At 44.4% G+C, this 20,351-nt stretch overlaps 1 protein-coding gene across 1 annotated transcript in view; it reads left to right on the forward strand.

The window, feature by feature from the left end:
- Positions 1-20,351, forward strand: part of CAMTA1 (calmodulin binding transcription activator 1) — a 252,265-nt gene that overhangs the window by 225,106 nt on the left and 6,808 nt on the right. Inside the window, exons 11-21 of the mRNA XM_010005211.1 lie at positions 1,644-1,783; positions 2,038-2,234; positions 2,561-2,639; positions 3,477-3,792; positions 4,177-4,700; positions 5,855-6,042; positions 6,442-6,688; positions 7,168-7,239; positions 10,693-10,886; positions 11,073-11,147; positions 15,916-15,946. Of these exons, the coding sequence (XP_010003513.1) occupies positions 1,644-1,783; positions 2,038-2,234; positions 2,561-2,639; positions 3,477-3,792; positions 4,177-4,700; positions 5,855-6,042; positions 6,442-6,688; positions 7,168-7,239; positions 10,693-10,886; positions 11,073-11,147; positions 15,916-15,946 (2,063 nt within the window). The remainder of the gene's footprint in view (positions 1-1,643; positions 1,784-2,037; positions 2,235-2,560; positions 2,640-3,476; positions 3,793-4,176; positions 4,701-5,854; positions 6,043-6,441; positions 6,689-7,167; positions 7,240-10,692; positions 10,887-11,072; positions 11,148-15,915; positions 15,947-20,351) is intronic.

Genomic DNA, 20,351 nt, shown 5'->3' on the forward strand with positions numbered 1-20,351 from the left:
GCCCGGCTGCCGGGCGCTGGCCCGGGCAGAGCGGGGCCCGAGGCCACGGCTGCCTACCAGCCACTTTCCCAGAGGCTTTGCAATTGACAGGACTGCTTTATTATTAATAAGGCACTAATAATAAGGGGTAGTGGTTTTGACTGGGTGAGAAAAGGCAGCAGTGGGCTCGCCTCTGAGATGAGGTTGGAGGGAAGGTGCCGGTGACGCTGCTCTGTCCCTGCCTGGCTCTCGAGCAGCCAGCTCAGCACACGCTGCAGCGCGGGGTGGGACACTGCACGGCAGGGACACACACTGCATTGCAGGGCAGGACGCTGCATTTTACAACCCGTTGGAGCTGGCCAGGAGGGAGCAGAGAGCTCTTGTCTACAATCAAGCCATGGCAGCCTCTTAGGGAGAGGGGCATGTCTCCCGTGGATCTGAGTGTCTCTTACCCATGAGCTGCAATATGGGCTCCAGGGCAGTACAGTAGGGATAGGTCTGCATCTCTCCAATACCCTCCAGTGAGAGTTGTACCTTGCAAAGAACAGGACACAGGTACTCCTGCAGCCTTCCAGGGAGGACTCTGCATGTAATCAAGTCAATTGGAGAATACTTTCTCTTTGAAAATGTGATGAGAGCTTGTTCATTTTGATGCACACATTCCTGTTACTGTCAGTGGGCTTTGTTCTGGGGTTATCAGTGTTCTGCACCACCATAGCAACCCCCTATTATATACAGTTAGAACGATAGCAAGATTCATTAAATGTTCCCTGTCCACAAAATTATCCTGCCCAACTTCACATGAGCTGCTTGAAGCTTTCTTCCTTATGGGTCATAAGTGAGAAGGAGCCTGCTGTGTTTGCAGCCACTCGATCTGCACTGACTGGCTCCAAACACAAAAAGATTGCTTGAGCATCAGCTTTAGCAGTGCCCTGTCTGAATCTCCCTGCTCTGCTGTTGAAGCATCATTAGTGGCTGTATCACAGTGGTAGGTTACAATGCAAGGAGGAGAAAATAACTAATACAGGCTTTGGGCTTCTGCAGAGACCAGTAGACTCAAGAGTTGTACTGCTTTTCAGAATGATGTCATTGGTTTATCAGTGCCTGTGCTCTGTGATTACTGGTAGTTCTGTTTCTGGCACTTGGCTCAAGCTGTTTTCCAAGAAAAGGAGCCTGTCAGAGAAGGAGCAAATGCCTTTTTAAAGGCTCTTTTTTCTAAGCACAAAAGGAAACAGTCTTTTTCCTCCAGGTACCATTATTACATAGTTTTAGGAGGCAAGCTAGGCTGAGTTCAAGACTCATTTAGAGTAGGGGATTGACTTTAAAATGGAGAGTGTTTTGACAGGTATGATCCTACTGAAATGCTCTCTGAATGGTTGCATTTGCTTAGGGTTTACCTGTGTTTTGAAAGAAGTTGCATTACACCAGTCCTTTATTGCATGGATACAGCTAGAATCACAAGAAAATCAGTCAGTCTGCCTGCATTTTTCATTTTTCTGTCTGTTTTTCTTTAAGGAAGTTCTCTGGAATTGCAGATAAAGGGGCTACGATGTGCAGGGCAAGTGTCCCTTTGCACTGCTAAACAGAGCAACTCTGCAGTAGGCTGCTAAAACCTGAGCTTTCTTTCCATGGAAATATTCTTATTCTGGCTCTCTCCAACCTAGATAACCAATTCAGGATGTCAATATTGGAGCGACTTGAGCAGATGGAGAGGAGAATGGCTGAAATGACAGGCTCCCAGCAGCACAAACAAGGAGTAGGAGGTGGGAGCAATGGGAATGGGAACGGAGGAACGCAGGTGCAGGTATGAATCTCACTGTGTCCCCAGACACAGCAGCTTTGTGCTTTCTTATCAGAGTTTGAGTAGGGGGGTTGGGGGGGTGGAAAGGTTTATAGCGTTTCTTAAACAGGAATTCTGGTTTGTGGGTGTCTTTAGCTGCAGTTGGCTTTCGCTCACATGTGCCGCAGTCTCAGTACTTCTAGAAGTGGGAGGCTGCCTGCTCAGGGCAGGTGGCAGCTCCCCTCAGTGGATAAACTGGGATGTGTGTGGTGTTTCAGTGCGTTTCTGGGACTGGAACGCTGGGCAGCTGCTTTGAGAGCCGCGTGGTGGTGGTGTGTGAGAAGATGATGAGTCGTGCTTGCTGGGCAAAGTCTAAACACTTGATCCATTCCAAGACTTTCCGAGGAATGACACTGCTGCACCTAGCCGCTGCCCAGGGCTATGCTACACTGATCCAGACCCTCATCAAATGGCGGTAAGACCCAACACACGCATGACAGAAGCACATGTAATCTCTCCTTGGTCCAGGTTTCTGTTTGTCCCTTACAAACAGCCAAGTCCCTGAACTCATTCCTGTCCCCTGATCTGATGGGACCTGTCTCTTGAGAGAGCTAGTCCAATCACGGGGTGTGTTATGCTCTTTAAATCTCTGGTGGCAGCACCATCTGTAGTAAAAGCGTGTATCACAGGCATATGTGTGGCCACTTCCTGGTGGTACAGTGCCCTAGGTAAAGCTATGCATTTAGGCAATGATCCTAACATGGCTACAGCACATCACTGGTTCTGTTGTTTCCTCTGCAGCACCAAACATGCAGACAGCATTGATCTGGAGCTGGAAGTTGACCCTTTGAATGTGGATCATTTCTCTTGCACTCCTCTGGTAAGAGCAGAGACTGAAACGTCTGAGAGTCTGAGGACCCTCTGGAGTTCTTCCTGATGTGTCAATTTCCTAATGCATTTCAGGCTCTGAAGAGGAAAGTTGTCTTGCTGTGTAAATGGTAGGAAACAGCCCTATCAGCATCCTGGCATTTTGTTAGAGACCAGAGAGAAAAAACCTTGTTATTAAGTAACATGAAGAAAGGGGACAGACAGGTGGTTCTGGCTTGTGTTTTACCCAAAATCTAGTCTCTGCTGTCATGGTGGGAAAATGACTTTACATGCCTTCTTTCAAGTTGTTCTCTTTGACTGCAGAGGTTATAAAGTCATTACAGGATCTTGGTCATTGGAATCACAAAATCATGATGGAGAACTGATGCAAAAAGACAAAGCAGGTGAAACCATAAGTGCCAGTTTACAATAGCAGACTGTTGATTTTATTGTTACCAACCTTTAGTACTCTCTGGGTGTTCTGATTCAAACCAGGACACTGGGTGTTTCTGATCTCAGATTCCTTTGTGTATGAGACTGTTCTGTCTCTGCAGTGATGCCAGTGTCAAAAAAAAAAAAAGCCAAAACCCTTTTATTAGTAAACAAGAAAATGTCAAACTGTCAGCTTCATTTGGTAGATTAAGGTTTCTCTGTCTTAGGAGAGAATAGCATGCACTTAATCCTCTGTAATGGCCTTTTGTGGGAATAGGACACTTACAAAGGCTTGTTGCTGGGGTTCAGGCATGTTGTGATCTTGCTTATCAGAGTTGTTTTTCTATGCGTCGGGGACCAGCAGGAAGGGAAGGAGAAGGCAGGTTGCCCAAAGGGTCAGTTGTCTTTTCCTTTTCAGATGTGGGCCTGTGCCCTGGGCCACATGGATGCAGCTGTTGTGCTGTACAAGTGGGACCGCCGAGCCATCTCTATTCCTGACTCCCTTGGGAGGCTGCCACTGGCCATCGCCCGGTCTCGCGGCCACGTGAAGTTGGCAGAGTGCTTGGAGCAGCTGCAGCGAGATGAGCAAACTCAACTTGGGCAAAACCCCAGGGTTCAGTGCCCCTCAAGCACAGACTCCAACACAGAGAACTGGGTGTCACAGTGGCACAGTGAGCTTATTGCCTCTCAGGAGCCTCAGAAGGGAGTCACTGTGATTTCCAGCACAAACACAGGTAAAACAACCCTGAAGGCATGCCCTGCTTTGCTGACATTTGACATGTGAAAAACAGGGGGCAAGGAGCTCACCTGGGTGGCAGATGCTACCTGTAACCCTGCTGTTGATGCTTAATTCTTTTCTTGTGGTCTCTCTGCATCTCTTGAGTGCTCTGTGCATTTGCATAAGGATGAGTAAGGAGTGGATTTCTGCTTTAGAAAAACGTGTGTATCTTAAGAGTGGTTGGGTGGTATCCTCCCTGGGTGATAATTACTCCCTTTGCACATATTGTCAGGTGTCCTGGAGCACAGCACAAACTTCCACCTGCAGCTCTGCAGCAGAAGCTGCTGTTTGATCACAAAGTTTCATCCTTTGTTTTGACCAGTGATCTCTTTGTTTCCAGAGCTGAGACGACCAAGATCAGAACCTTCCAGTTACTACAGTAGTGAAACTCAGAAAGATTACCCTGCACCCAAAAAACATAAGCTGAGCCCTGAATATTTTCAAGCCCGGCAGGAGAAGCTGCTTTCCACTGCGCTGAGCCTGGAACAGCCGAGCATCAGGAAGCAGAACTCCAGCTCCAAACAATCCACCACTGAGACAATCAGCACCAGTGAAGGGATAAGGGACTATGGCCGGGAGCTCTCCCAGCACATCCCAGAAGTTACTGGATACCGGGGCTCTGGCAGCCAAGCAGGCGTAAAATGGAGCCCAAAAGACATTTATATTGGTGTGTCTGCAGTGCAGGTGCCGGGGAGCCCGAAGGGGGCTGCACTGGGAAAGGACACTGTGGCCCATCGACTACACCAGCGGGAGCAGATGAACGTGCTGATGATGGCTGACAGGGAGATGGTGGATGCAGAGCTCTTGTCCTATAGGGACAATGCAGGGGATGAGGACTGCTTACACCACATGGATGACTTGCAGGTAATCATACCTGTAGCATCAAGATCAGCAGTCTTAGAGGACATGGTGGCTGCAGAGAGGAGCCTAAGTATGAGAAACCTCCTTTGGAGATTCTGAATTGTGCTTTGTGAAAAGAGGTGGTCAGATGGTCCGTATATACTTTTTTGGGGTATCAAAGGGAATTCTCTCAAGCCAGAGACAAAAGCTGATGTTTAGCATATAGGGTCATGCACTGGTATAGGCTTCAACAGTGTACTGAGTGCAGAAGGGTGTTTGCAGTTTTTGCAAGGAAAAAGGAAAATGTAGTCTCCTGGTCCTGTCAGTACAGGAGACCAAGGTGGCTTCATAGTCCTTTGGGAACTGGGAAACAGTCCCTAGGAAGACAAAGTGATGTGAAAGAGGCAGTGTTGTGGTTGCAGGCCAAGCAGCTGCACTTCAAAGGCAGGGAGATAAGAGTGAAAAAGGGGAGAGATTGGGTTTGAGGAAGGAAGAACCCCACCAGGTATGGAATAGGGGAAATAAAACTGAAACAGAAGTAGGAAAGACGAATGAGAGGTAGTAATGGTGGGACAGATAGTGTGTTGGTCATCTGAGCTCAAATAGTAACAGGAGCACTGCCTTGGCATCTCAATGTTCTCATCTTGCTGGCAGAAGATGGGTGAAGCAGATCTTTGCAAAACAAAAACTGTTTTCTGTTCTCTCTATTAAAAATTCCTGTGGAGCTTGGTGGGCGGGGGAGATATGTTTCAGAAGAATTCCTGAAAAAGCTGTGGTCCCAAGGGTTTTTAACTTCTCTTGATGTGCCTTTATTGTCCTGTCAAACTCTACTGCACATCTCCATCAAAGATCGGAAAGATCGCTGTTCCTTTGGAAACAAGATAGCAGTGACAGCTGTCACTGTGAAGAGCAAAGGTCCAATGACACCTTTCAGTAGATCATTTGGGCTCCCCATGCACTCAGAGAGAAAGAGGTCTGGGGAACATGAAACCATGCAGTTCTTTGTCAGAAGAGACACAAGCAAATGAGCTTTGGTTAATGACTTTCTCTCCAATGCTGAGACAAAGCTGAAGTAGACTCTGGCTACCTCAAGTTTGGGGAAAATGGGGCTATAACTTGCAAGCACAGGGCTACTGCTACCAGGCAGCAAAAGTTTGCTCTCCTCTTCCCCTTCCCAGGTGAACATGATGACACTTGCAGAGCACATTATTGAAGCTACGCCTGACAGGATCAAGCGGGAGAATTTTGTGCCAATGGAGTCACCACTGGTGGAGAGAACGGACGGTGCTGCCATGAGCACCACAATGAGCTGGCTGGCCAGTTACCTTGCTGATGTCGATCATCTGCCCAGTGCTGCACAGATAAGGTGAGTAAGAGTTGTGAAGTTGTGGTGGGTTTTGGAGTGGTCTCAATGCTGGGCAGCAGGCACTGGTTCTTTAGCCTGCAGATACTCTTTCCCAGTGCGGCTCAGTGCTGGTGTTCTAAGCCCAGCCACACTCTCGTGGTCAAACGTGTCATTGCCAGCACAGCTACAGGTTCATGGAAGGGTGGGAGTGCATGCAGCAGGAGGAGAAAGTGGCCACAAGGTCTGACTTGTGACTTCTCTCCCAGAGCCAAGTAATCGCAGGCTCAGGAATGTGGGTGTTGGTTGGAGGTGGGGAGGGGAGTATAGGGGCTTCTGCCTTGAACTGAGACATGTAGTCCTTGTCTGTGCCAGCTCAGGTGCTTAGTGAGCCAATAATTCCTACTGTCATTGATATTTCAGAAGTCTGTATAGTGAACCCTTGACCCCTTCTTCGAACACCAGCTTGAGCCCTGCAGGCTCACCTATCAGCGAAATAGCTTTTGAGAAACCCAGCCTTCCCTCGGCAGCAGACTGGTCTGAATTTCTGAGTGCATCCACCAGCGAGAAGGTAGAAAATGAGTTTGCACAGTTAACTCTGTCTGATCATGAGCAGAGAGAACTCTATGAAGCTGCCAAACTCGTCCAGACAGTGTTCAGGAAATATAAGGTAAGTGGCCAAAATGTCCAATGCCTTTCTGTTAGAACTGAAAGAGAATAATTTGTTGCAAAACAAACTGTGGGTAATACCCACTCCTGGGACAAAAATACTGCTTCTGTCATAACTTTTAAACGCTTCTAGTGTTTACTTGTTGATGTTTACCCAGCAACTACTGTACTGGAGAGAGCATGCCATAGCATGTATTCTGTGCTGGAACAGAACTCACAAAGCATATCCTCAAAATACACCCCAGAGGTTCTGGTTAGTTGCCTGCTTGGTGTCAAGATCAGTTTTGATGGTTTGTCCCTTACATTAATTGACAGTAGAGATATCTCCAGGAAATGCCTCGACCTGAATCAGGGTGGGTGGCGCTGATGGGAGAAATTTAGAAGTCAGTATCCTGTGAGCTGCTGTAAGACACTTAACCTCATCTGTCCTGTTTTTTGGGGCTCTCTGTATACTTATTGTTCCTTTCCTTCCCCACATAGGGTCGTCCTCTCCGGGAACAGCAAGAGGTTGCTGCTGCAGTTATTCAGCGTTGCTACCGAAAATACAAACAGGTAATGGAGGAAATGAAATCTTATGAAGTGCCTAAGTGCCATGAACCCAGCCTTTTGTAATGGGAATTATCCCACTGTTCCTTTTGTATGATTTTCAGCATGCAGTAATGAAATACCCTGCTCAGGCAAAACTGAAAAGGGAAGAAAATTCATGTCCTGAATCTTAGTTTTTGAGGGAGTCCTTGAAAAGATTTTGTTTGTGATTATAACCTGCATTTTTGCTATGAGAGAGATAGCAATGATGTGTTCCATATTGGCCTTTATGAATGCTATAGAATGGTGAGACTATTCTCTGACTAGTTGCTTGCCAAATTTCATTATGAAATTGAAGTTGGTTTTGCCTTTGGTAAAGGCAAAGGTGAAAAATACATTGTTTTATTTTGCACATACTAAACTTTGGGAAGTCACATGTTTTAGCTTGATGCAAGTTGTTCCAGGACTGAGAGTGTTCTCCAGATTCTAGTCGGAGACATGTTTTTAGGCTGAGTTTCTCAACCCCAGAAAAAGAAGATAATTTTTCTTTCTCCTTTCTGGTTCTTGGGTTTTGGGGTTTTTTGCTTTTTTGTGTGGTTTGTTTTTTGTTTGTTTGGGGTTTTTTGTGGTTTTTATGTTCTGATTTGTTTTTTCTGGGCCCTAGCACCCATGTTCCTCTTTTCACTGTACCCTGGTAGACTCAAGCTGCCTGATGCCTGGCAGCCAGTGACAAAGTGAAAGGCAAGATTCCTGTGCTCTTTTATAACCTTCAAAAACATTTGTTTGGGAAGCCTTTCTAGTGTTAGGTGACAGCATCATGATTCACATTTGACCTGTCATGTGGCTGTCATTCTGGAGTTACACTTCCTGTGATAGGAAGGGTTAATGATAGGAAAGGTTAATTCCTTTCAAAAACTGCTTTGTCTTGGATCCTGGAATCACTTTTTTTGAAAGAAGATGGTTTGTTGGGTTTTTTTTCCTTCTTTATTTGCAGAACTAACATTAACTATGTATTTTTCTGTTTCTCCCTAAGCTTACTTGGATAGCCTTGAAGGTAATACGAATGCAAACACTATTTTTGGAAACAATCCCCCATGAGTCACTAACTTTCACATTCAATATAAACCTGGAGAGCCTGGCATTTAGAGAAATTATTTAATAGTATCCACTAATAAATACCTGTGGTTGAGAAATCAGTGACAAACCTTTTGGGAGATAGGTAGGGGCTGCCACGCTGCAGCGTGTCGACGCAGTAGTACACTAGCACGAGCTGATCTCCTGCTTCTACAGGTACTCGTATAAGCAGTGACAGGCTGAGTTGTGGAAAAGGTTTTGAAGCCACTTTCTGGAGGACAAGCTTTCCTTTGTTGCTGCTGATTAGCCATCACTTGGTGATCTTTGCCTGGCATGCAGGGGGCACAAGGGAACATTTATCCTATCCATACAGCCAGTGTCCTCTGCGTTCTGCTTTTGAACATTCATCTCTGAAATACCTGTGCCCTAAATTCCCAAGACCACCATCTCCTGTGTGTTGCTGCTTGTACTGGAGGCATGATTGCCAATAATTTCCTATTTTAAAGATTAATTTCCCAGCTATGCAACCTCTTGCTCTCATCAGGTACTAGAATCAGCTGAGCTTCCCTCAGAGCTACCTGTGAGACAAGGCATGAAGAGGGCATGTCCCCAGGGGAATGTGCCATGGTTTTGTACCAGTCAAAGTTCTGTCAACACAAGTGAGCCCAGCTCTCTGGGGCTGCTGTACCAGCTGGGTCTGACCACCTGTGAGTTAGGTGACTGCTCCGCTTGTCTCCTTCCAGATGGAGGGAAAAAGAGGAGGAGAGGGAGCAGCTTGTCAGCTTAGTGGGTCTTAGGAGTTGAATGCAAACATATTGGGGGTCTAGTCTGTCCAGTGACTGGTGTTTTCTCATCCACACATCTTGTTCCTCTGTTGTGACTGTACTGCTGGGCTCAGCACAGGTGTGCAGCCGGGTATGAGCAGTCAGAGCTCACCTCACCAACTTGTGTTTGGAACCTTCTGTTCAGGGGTTTGTAACTCAGCCACAGAAGTCCCATCTGGGCTAAAAATGGGAAAGAAAAAGCCATGGCCAGCCTGTGAGTGGACTTACTTAAAATAGATAATTTAAAACCAGAATATGATCCATTTCATATCAAAATTTTAAAAGGAAAAAAAAAAAAAAAAGAATAATGGCAAAATATAACTGTACCTAATGACTGCTTCAATTCCAAAAAGTGAAATTTGGTAAATGGTGGTCTGTGATGGTATTGGAGGGTTTTTTGCTTTGGGGTGATGTTGCAGATGGGAATGTGTGTTTCTTTTTGGGTTTTCTTCCCAATAGACAGGAAAACTTCATTGGTATGTGTTAGGACGTTACTCTGTACAGAGCAGTGGCTGCTATTTGTGTGTCTCGTCTGCCTGAGAAAGCAAGCAGAAGTCATAGTTGATAAAATATCCAGGAAAAATAGACACATAAGTTTTGAATGTGTTAAAACTTTCAGATTAAGATCACTGAAAACCCCTGTTGCAGTGTTAGTTCGGAGGTATGCGTGCAACTTCTATACATTATTCTACATCTCTGTCTTAAAAAGGACTCTTAAATATATGCATGAATGCATATGCTTTCTGTTAAACAGCCACTTACTCGTGTGCTTTAAAAAGGATGTAGAATACAGATTTTCTTTGTGCCTGCTTTATTTGGGGCTAGGAATAGTTCAGTGCTAGAGGGAATTTTGCATGTGTGTGACTGCTCATGCAAATTCGAAAGTTCAGTGGATGCTTGTTACAGAATTCAAATGAAATTTAGTTTTGTCTAAGACAGGCTCAATGTTAGACTTGCTTAATTAACTGCTGTGGTTTCGGGGTTTGGTTTTGTGGGGTTTTTTTAATTACAATTGTATGTTATTCTATTTTAAATGCTTCAAAACTTCTGTAGTATTGTGTCATAGCATGGAAACAACGAATGATCTGTTTAAAAGTTAATTGTCTTAGGAAAGTGGAATATGCTGAACAGCAAATTTGGTTTTTAAAATATTTTTTTTAAGATATTTTTGAAAGAAGATACGAAAGAGCATATTTTTATTTTAGTTAATTTGTTAGCATTTTGGAAGTAATTCATGCTGCTTTATCCTTATAGTCACTTATTGGGCATATTTTGCTGTTGTGATGAGTCTTTACAATCAATTATTGCATAGAAATGAGCATCCTGTGCTTTGTAATGAGGTACCTGTGTGCAATGGAAACAAACAGTGACTCTAAGTGTAGTCTCCTTGATGCAGAGGAGGTTCTGCACGTGACCTCAAGTAGCTCCATTTGGCTGCCACCCTTTTCTCATGCAGCTCCCAGTCAGCAAGTAGACACTCATCTATTTCGCATTGTGTGTCTTAGTGGCATGTAAGTCTTTCACCGTAGGAACCTGCTGGTTTTGTTGGAATGTCTCAGGTTCTTTTTTGTTTCTCTTGTAGTATGCACTTTATAAAAAGATGACGCAAGCTGCCATTCTTATCCAGAGCAAATTCCGAAGTTATTATGAGCAGAAGAAATTCCAGCAGAGCCGACGAGCTGCAATGCTGATCCAGCAGTACTATCGCAGCTACAAAGAGTGTGGGAAGAGGAGGCAAAACCGCCGGGCAGCCACCATTGTACAGCAGAAACTCAGGTGAGTTTTCGGGGTGTTGGATGCTACCAGAATCTTTATGTATTGTTTTTACACTCATTGGGCCTGTGCTGTAATTTAAAAAGGCCGGTGGGAAAAGGGCAGTGGTTGATAGGATGACTGTTTTTGCTTTTAGTATTGTTCTTCCTGGTTTTGCCTACATTTCAGTGTTGTGTTTTTTGTGTTTAGAAGCAGTCTGCTTACCAAGAAGCAGGATCAAGCTGCTCGCAAGATTATGCGGTTTTTACGACGCTGCCGCCACAGGTATGACACTGCCTTCTGATCCCTGCCCCTCACTAGAGCAACCAACAGTATTCTAGTGTGTCTGCAATGTGTGCAATGTAAAGGATAATAGAATCAGCTCACTACATATATTTTAATCAAATAACAAAGTCCTGCTGCTTCCAAAATACACTGACAAAAATGAAACTTCTAGCTTAGCATTGTTGCTCAAAGGTAATCATGTTCAGTTCCATTGCTGATGTAGTAAAGCAGTCCAGGTTGTGTTTGGCACACACAGCATAAGGAAACTTAGAGCAAACTAAGGCACATGACTTAAAAAGTTTATTGAATCATTGCTACAGCTTGTAAATGCTGCACAAGCATTTATGTTATGTGGGAAAGTGCAAAATATAACAGCATCTGGTGTACACTGGAAATGCCTTCAGTTTGGTCATAGAATTATTTGGTATACTGTCATCAAATACTGGTTCTTTTTAATGTGGATAGAGGGAATGTATCAACAGAGCAGCAGACAAGTTAGTTCCCATTAGCCACTCCACACACACCTCAGAAAGCTGGCAGTACAGACACAAAGCTGAATCATCTCCTGCAGGTCTGGGAACCTACGCAGGATTGCTGAAGCACTCACCTGGGTCACCTGGCACTGCCATACCAGGGCTCTGCTACATGCAGGGCATTTATTTTGATTTTACAAGGAAAGGATGACATATATGGTCAGGTTGCAAACTGGAACTTTGCCGAGATAAAAGTGAATTCAGATGTTTCTGACTCTGCTCCTTCCATTCTCACCACACGTGCATTTCATCCACTCAGGAAATGATCAGACCTGATGCCTTCTGAAGCATCTCTAGTTTAGCCCAGTGATGTTTGAACAAGGAGAATTCTGAGAGGCAGGGAGACATCTCAAAAACTTGATTGTACAGACGTACTCAGTCCATTTTGTAGGATTTCAGAGCTGCAGTTTGCAGGAGGTTGGTGTGGCTTGTGTTGTGGAAGGATATCTTGTCTGCAGATTAAGTGGGAAGTAACGTGTGGACAAGAAAGAGGGCTTTATAGTGTCCAGACCAATCCCAAATTCACTTTTAAACAGCCACAGTTGTTCATGAAGAAGCACAAGTGGCTTCTTGCTTTCAGCAGGGCATGGGGAAGACATCAAAAGGTTTGTTTTCTTGTGTTTGTTGGGCACAGGCTCAGAACTTCTTTATCCTCTCAAATCTGCTTGAGATCCAGGCAGTCCCTGGGGAAGAAAAGTGCTCATTTCCATTCATGGAGGCTCTGGAATCAACCTGCCAGAGGCTCTTGCAGCCAACCCTTACACACAAGCCCAGAGGATCCCTCACCATCAGCTACATCACTGGGTTTCCCACTGATGTCCAGGATGGGCCACATGCTTCAGCCGTGCTCAGTTAAGTCTCCAGCTGTCAAGTAACCTAACCTACCCAGAATTTAAATTGCCCATGAATCCAGCACTTTTTCTTGCCTTCAGCTCATGGCCTTCCCTGTTCTCAGCATCTCCTGTTTCCTTTGTAAAGTGAAACTCTACTTGTTTCCATCACTGAAGTTTGCAGGCAAGTCCCTTCCCTTTGGCTGTAGCCAGTCTCCTCTCTCTATTGCAGCGTGGTCCCTGCTGCCTTGCATCTCTGGGAGATGGGTTTAGGTCTTGGGTGATTATAGACAGCAAAGAAAAAGCAGCAGGGGATCTGGTGTCAGTAGGTTCTCTGGCTTGTGTCACACTGTGCAGTGCTTTAATTTCTGCCACAGTGCAGTCCTGTCTGTGTCCATAGGCACTTTGTTTTTAGTTGTGATTACTTGGGAATTTGCATGGTTCTTGGCTAGGTTGCAATGAAAGAAAAAAAATAACTTATTTCCACTGAAGATGTTAACTCTGTTCCAAAACTGCCTTTTCCTTCTGAAATAAAAATGATCACATATCTGTGGTCAGGTACATCCTCCAAGCAACCATAAGGGTTTAAAACTGTGTTTGTGTAACTAATATTAATAATTAACATAAAATTTATCCAGAAGCATTCTGGCATTGGCAAATACTAAAAATAAAAGCTAAACTTACCAAAACGACAAAACCAGCATTTAGAATCTGCTTGGAAAAGACATGACTTTACCAGCCTACAAAAATGTGACAAGTTTGGGCCTCTTTCCACACACGCCTCCTGCTTGCCAAAAAAGCTCTAGCAAGCAGATGGGAAGAGAGAAGTTTTCCAGAACACTTTGTGCTCTGTGCACTATCTGCTACATCTGTGATCCTGGGATCTCACAGCAGCAGTGTCTCCCGGGCAGGACCCTGCTGGGTAGATCTGCTCCCTGTGCTTGGTTGTGCTCAGTGAAGAGCAGCACACAAAGCAGATTCTTTATTATCACACAGGATTTGGAAGACAAACAGATTTAAGTCTTTCACTTCCACATAAACTACTGCAAAGGAAAATAATAATACTTGAAATTATACAGATCTACTTATTAAAATGGAGCTTCCCTTGCTTCAGCATCTCACCTGACTCAGACTGACCCATTGCTCCCTGGCCCCCATGCTGGGGGGTCCATGTGCTTCCCCCAGTGCAGCGTGTCCTGACGTGACCTCCCGCAGCCATTCCCTCCACGCTTGGCTCCGCAGCCCCTGCCTGAGCTGCCCGGCCCGTGATGCATGTACACAGGGGTAGCAGGTGGAAGGGGAGGGATCTGCTTCCTTCTCATCTGCTCTTCAATCTCTCTGATTTTTCTATGTCTTAACAATTTTATTTATTCCTCACTGCTTGACTTTCTGCTTACCTGTTTTTAAGGACAGAGTAATTAAACTTAGGTGGTTAGGTGAAGTTTAAAACCACCTCAATATATAGCTCTTATTTATCTCATTTCAGTCTACTGTGCATCCTGTGTGATGCTCACACAGGGTAGAGCTGAGACTGCGACCAGTACTTGGGCTAACAGCCCCACACACTGATTCAGGGGCTCTGCTTGTTGGAATCCCATTGCAGCAGGCACCATGAAGAAGTATTTCAGCCATCCAAGCTCCTCAACATCTAGGGTCAAGCCACAGCAACTAACATTGAATATTAATTAATGCTCTGTAGCATAAAAATGGCAGTGGGGAGCCACTTGCTAAACCACAGTGCCTTGTCAGTACAAGGAATGGAAATGACAGATATTTTTGGAAAATCTGAGAGAGAGAAAAGAGAGCATGCACAGGAACATCAAAGAAACAGGATCTTGTAGCAGATTTCTGTCAACTGATAGAGGTGGGGGAGGAGGCTGTAAAAGCCACTTGCAGTCTTGTAATGATTGTGAGCTAAGTGAAAAGGCAGTAAATTCCTTAAGTTCAGAAATTCAACCTTAAAAAAAATGAAACTGTTTAGGGTTTTGTGCACAAGCAGATTCTGTTGCTGGGCCAATAAATTATTGTTATTAAGAGCTAATTCTGTAGTCTTGAGGCAAGATTTAATCTGGCTTTCCCCTGGCAACCATGGAGGTTGATTTTTTCCTATTTTTAAATTGATCAAAGTCTACTTCAAGCAAAGTATGATAACTCTTTCTCTGCTAGCTTTTAGAACAGCTTCAGTGGTCTTTGTTGTCTTATTTTGTTTATTAGCATTTTGGCACAGGGACTCAGTAGTGCAAACATGATTCCTGTCAGCTTGAGGATCCAAGGTGCACAGCCATGTTGATCTTGTGTTTTCTGATCTCTTGAACTTAAGATTGTTTCCAACAGTGTTTCAGATGTTTTGAGAGAGTTAATGAGAGAGGTTTCGCAGTTGGAGCTCTCTCAGTAATGGATATGTAGATATTGATGAAAATCTGAGAAGAAATATAAGTTTTGGTCAACTATGATCTTAGAGAAGGTATTTGAGCTCTAGTAGCTGAATATTATCAGGTGTCATGGAGACAAAAGTGGTCGTTCATCAGCAGTCATTCTGACGGTCAGGCATGTATTGTTTCCTTTTGACTTTGGAAAAAAGTAATATGTATCCATTGACTGTCATATTCTCAAAAATCTGGTGAAAAACATGCATCAGCCATAACATGGTATCAACATGAGTTGTCACTGAAGTATTATTTGTTGAGAATGAGAAACAGAAACTTCCTGGCCTCCCAGGAGAGCTTCTCCCCTCTTCCGTGGTGTCCAGTGCACTTGACTTTCATTCTAAAACTTGCCACTACACCTTCTGTGAGCTGGCTGTCTCTTGTTACGCTGTGTCCTGTGTGAGGCAGAGCCAAGGCTTGGCATATTTAATGTTTTTGGGAAGACTCCACCTACTTAGTGATCTCCAGATAAGACACACCTAGAGCTGCAAGGAAATCTGAGAGCTCTGAAGTGGGTTTGGGTTTGCTGAGTTGTTTCCGTATATGCAGTCGGCTTTCACTGGTAAGGTAACCTATTTCCTATTCTTTATCCAATTCTTGGGATGATTTTACTCTTCTAAGAAGTATCTACTCCATTGCTAGGCCGTGGTTATGATCTGCAGTGGTGTTTGTGGAGTAGCATTTGGAATGAGAGATAAAAGACAATTGCTGTGAGGGAAGGCAGGGTGCAGCTAGAAAAGCCACCAGGATGACAGTAGATGGTTTATTTTACTTGCTTATTACTTCCTGCCCTAAAACACCTACACATGGGACTTCTCTTCCCTGGTAAAGAGGAGGAGTCCAGTAGGCCGGAGTGGGAAGGGTTCTTTCTCTCCAGGCAAGCAGAAGTGTTGTCTCCTCCTCCCTGAAGCTCTAGGTAAGGTATGGTGATTGCCATGTGTGTGCTAATAGCTGTTTGGTATTGTTTTGCAATCTGAAGCCCACTGGTGGACCATAGGCTGTACAAAAGGGTGAGTGTAGCTGCCTGCTAGCCAGTTCCTCTCTTCCATTTTAAATTTTTTTGCTTTCTGCTTGCTTGCATGGGGCTGCAGCCGAGATGCGCCAGTAAGTTTCACCTCCATTAATTATATAAAACAGAATCCTTTATAAACTAACCCTACTGCAATGACTAACTGCTGCTTTTGTAAGAGGACAGAGCTCTGCAGTAGATGTTACCAATGCATGACTGTGTGAAAAAGGACATGTATCTTCATCATGGGCATGCTTAGGCGGCATTGTTGGTGGGGTATTTTTTCAGTATCCAAAATGTCTCTTAGTAGATTCTGAAACTCAACGGGGTCTGCTCTCACACACAATAAGTAACAATGTCCTGTGTCATGGGACTGTGGCAGTGTTCAGGCTAGATCGTAGGAAGCTGGCAGCACAGATGCAGCCTACTTTAGATGAGTATGTTTCTGCCTCAGCCAGAGAGAAGCAGAAGAGCTCTTTGCATTGTTTTTTATTCCCTAAGGTGGTTAAACATGAATGGTCATCTTCTAGAAGTTGATCTTCGGTAAGTTATGTGCCTTGTTAGCTTACTAGGACCAGCTTTTTGACAAAATGCTTCTCTCAGCTGTTTAATGTATGTAGTGGGAAGGAAAACAGAAAACCTGAAATTAAATGCAGATGCGATAGTTGTGTTTTAGAAGTGCCACGTGAACTTCTGTCAGGAGTCTCATTCTTGGTGTGAAGAAAGTCCACTCACCTTTGTGCTCAGCTGCAGCTGCAGGCTGATTTGCTGCCCAACAGCGAGGTGGAAAAACGTTGCAGTGGCAGGGCACAGTCCCTGTGCGAGCAGGGGCTGTTGTGGCTTTCAGACACTTGCTCGAGTGGGCAGCGGGATGGCTCAGTACCATCTTGCATTTGAGAGGCTGGGACAGCAGAGTTTTTGTCAAAAGCTGCAGTTGGAAATAACACCGTTTGTGTGCTTATTACTGCTCCCTTCGACAAGGGAAAGGAAGAGGCAGAGAACGGGATCACCTGGAGTCCTGATTCCACATAGTGTTCAGAAAATAAACCTGGATTGTTGATAACTGGAGTTTTACTGTCTTTGAATTGCAGAAATAATTATTATAACTTAGGACTGAGAGTCTGAATCATGCTTAACACCTGCTAGAGGCATAATTATTTTTTTAATTATTGAGCCTAACAAAGAAGCAACAGCTAATGGCATTTCTTGCCAAACTAAGACTTTTGTGCTACCATTTTCTGTTTCATATCCTCAGTTTTTTACAAGTAACTATTTGGGTTCTTTACTAATGACAAATGAAGGAAGAACTAGGTGAAATTAGGACAAAGACCCAGATGTGCTTTAACTGTTTAAGTGCTGCTTTCATGGATCTTGCCATGATGGAGGAAGATCATTACTCCTGATTGCAGAGACCAGGACTGGGAAGTTGTTATCTGGAAAACTATAGCTCCAGACCGTGGCACACATGATAATGTGCTTTACAACTGAAGAAGGTTATTTCAAGAACTGTATAAAAATAGCTTTTATTCTCACATTATTGGTCTGGATGACATGTTTTTACTAATTTGATGCTTTGTGTATAACTCAGGCTGGTAGTTTTTGATCTGCGGTTGGGTGTTTGGTTTCGAAAGCCTCTTGAAGAAAAAATATAATTTGTTTCTGAAAAATATAATTCACTGCAAGTAATTTGAAAAAAAGGTCATTCTGATTAGATGAGTCGACCTTCCTCTGTTGTAAGGACATAAGTGTCTACTTCCATATGAAAAAATATTAGCAAGTTTATCCATCTGTAATCTTGAGATCAGTTACCATAACCATGGGACAGTAATGGGTGCTGCAGACAAATGATGACATTTTGTTTAGCAGCCACTCGAGCAACGGGCTGCAGAGCAGAGGTGGCTGAGGTTGGCTGTGGAGCTCACCTTCCCTCCCCAGCAGGCAGTGTCCAGACCTGCAGCTGCTCACAGGACAGCCCTGGTTCTGCAGGCTGTGAGCTGTGCTGCAGTCTCCTTGAGTAGCACTGCATGCTAGGCAGGAGGAGTTATGTTTTAAGACCTTTCTTCTGTGAATAGGAAAAATAATTTAAACTTAAAGTGTGCACACTAAAGTGGGCTAGTTGGATTCAAAATGGAAAAGAATGTGTAATGTATTACTTGAACATAGAAGAATAAAGCAATTGTGCTACGGTGCCTCTCCGTTGAGGGCTAGGATTCCTTCCTTAGAGAGCAGATGCCTACTGCAGTCTCAGGATGCACTAGAACTTGTCTGTGTGGCATGGTCAGTGCACTCGTAGAGGGGACTGTAATGAGGAGCAAGTGCAGGGTCCAGGCCCACAGTCAGTGCACAGCACCATGGACTGGAGCAGAGCTGGGGAAGCCACTCCTGAGGCCACACTCTGCAGGTGCTGGTGGGGATTCTGCTCTAGGTGCAGTTGACAGGCTGATCGTCAGGATTGGAGGAGAAGTAGTTGTGCTTTCAAGCTTTGTGTGAAACAGTGTATGAGACATTAGCCAGAAGCAGATTCTGGAAGTTTGGGAGCATTTGCAGGTTATGCCTTGAATGGCAAATGATGTGGGATTGATCAGGAAATCGGGGAGTTCTCTGCTTATCTGGAAGAAAGAAGCTGTGAACTATCACAAAATGTATTAGCTGCTGTTCTGCCAAAATAAGTCTATTACAGCAAATGATTCTTTGCTGCTTTGCATTTTGATAACAACCTAGGTGGATACACTGCTGGCATGCATGCACATCAGAACAGTATTTCTGGCCCTTCAGATGTGCACAAGCTGACACATCCATATATGCTGCAGGAATGCAAGCAAACATGTACCCGAATACACAGATTTGATGGATTCTGTGCACTGACATCATGCTTGAGCAGTCTGCCTGTGCAGATAAACGACTGTAGCATTTGCCTCCATGTTTCAGTTTTAAAACCCCTTTTCAAATTGATTTTGCTAATTTATATGGATTTATTTGGGTTACATGACACCAGGATTGGTAAAGAGGGAGAGGTGGAGATTTTATGGACCAGCTTATGAGAGACAAAACTTGCTGTCTTTCTGTGGTAGAACTTAAAATATTTTCTAGGAAAAAAAAATAAATCCAGTTATTATTGCCTTTAAGTAATAGTTTTCATGTCAGGGAAACCCATTCCAGGGGACAGATTCCAGCTAAGCATGGTGCCTACTTCTCAGATGTTTCCCTGCTCATCAGTTAAGTCATCTGCGGCAGCCTCCTGCGAAGGAGAGCGTTGCTCGAGGTCCAGGTGTAGGACATGAACAAAACCCCATGGCTGCTGGGATTGTGAGCCCCCCAGCCCTGCTGGGCTGGCAGGGGGTCTGGAGCAGACCTCAAGGACTAAATCTTCTCACACCACTGGCAGGCTGATTGGTCTCTGTCTGTGGTGAAACTTCTGCCTCTCTGGGGCAGAGCACGTGCACTTGTTATCTGTGATTATGAGTAATAACGTATTCATTCACAGCATCCTTCATTTTGAAATAGATCCCCTTGCCCCTACCCCATTTCTTATGGCTTGACTAAATGCTGCTCTCTGCTTTGCGGAGCGTGCATGTAATACCTGAAGTCAGTTCCTCTGGTAAGTACAACTTTATTTCATACCTGAATAATCAACATCTACTATATTTTGTTGTTCTTTGCATACCCTTCCCTCTCTTGACATTTCAGTAGCAAACCCTTTCCTACTCCTGTGCACCTAGGACTTCAATTTTTTCTGTTTTTAATATGTGCTATGCAGCAGCCATTACATTTAAGTACCTGGTTTCTTATGTCTCATAGCAAGATTGACAAGGGGGGAAAATTTTGAGGCTTGAAAAGACCCATTTGTTCAAGTTCAAGACAATGAGAGAATGTCATATTGGGATGTGCATCACCATACCTGCAACAAAAGTTTTTCAAAGTAATTTTTATTTTTTTTTCATTTACCTCTTGCAGGGGCTGAAGGTATTTGGAGCTCAAATGAGTGTGTTAAATCGCAGACCGCGTGCTCTGGGGTGTCATTCTTATTGGGCCTTTCTGTCTTTTTTGTTTTGCTGCCCAAATGAGATATCTGGAAAAAGGCAAGAGTTCCCTTTTCTTAAAAGTCCCACAGGCCATTTCAGCTCTCAGAGCAACAGGTAACTTGCCAGGCAGCCTTCTCTGGCTCCTGCACCATCCTTTATACTGATCTTCAGCATTCAGATTCATTAAACATTTCCCTGGCTGGGCATTATGGAGTAAATCTGATGAAGCAGCTTTGTGTTATGCTTTACCCATGAAGCCATCATTGCTGTAACTTTTTCTAGGTAGGTGTGATTCATTTGCTGACAATCCCATACACAACTGGGGAGGGCACATGGGGACAGGAGCTGCTGCTGCTTCTGGGGCTGTTGCTTTCCACATTGCTT

This window comes from Chaetura pelagica, unplaced genomic scaffold (genome assembly GCF_000747805.2).
Source record: "Chaetura pelagica isolate M959 unplaced genomic scaffold, ChaPel_1.0 scaffold159, whole genome shotgun sequence".
Classification (NCBI taxonomy): Eukaryota; Metazoa; Chordata; class Aves; order Apodiformes; family Apodidae; genus Chaetura; species Chaetura pelagica.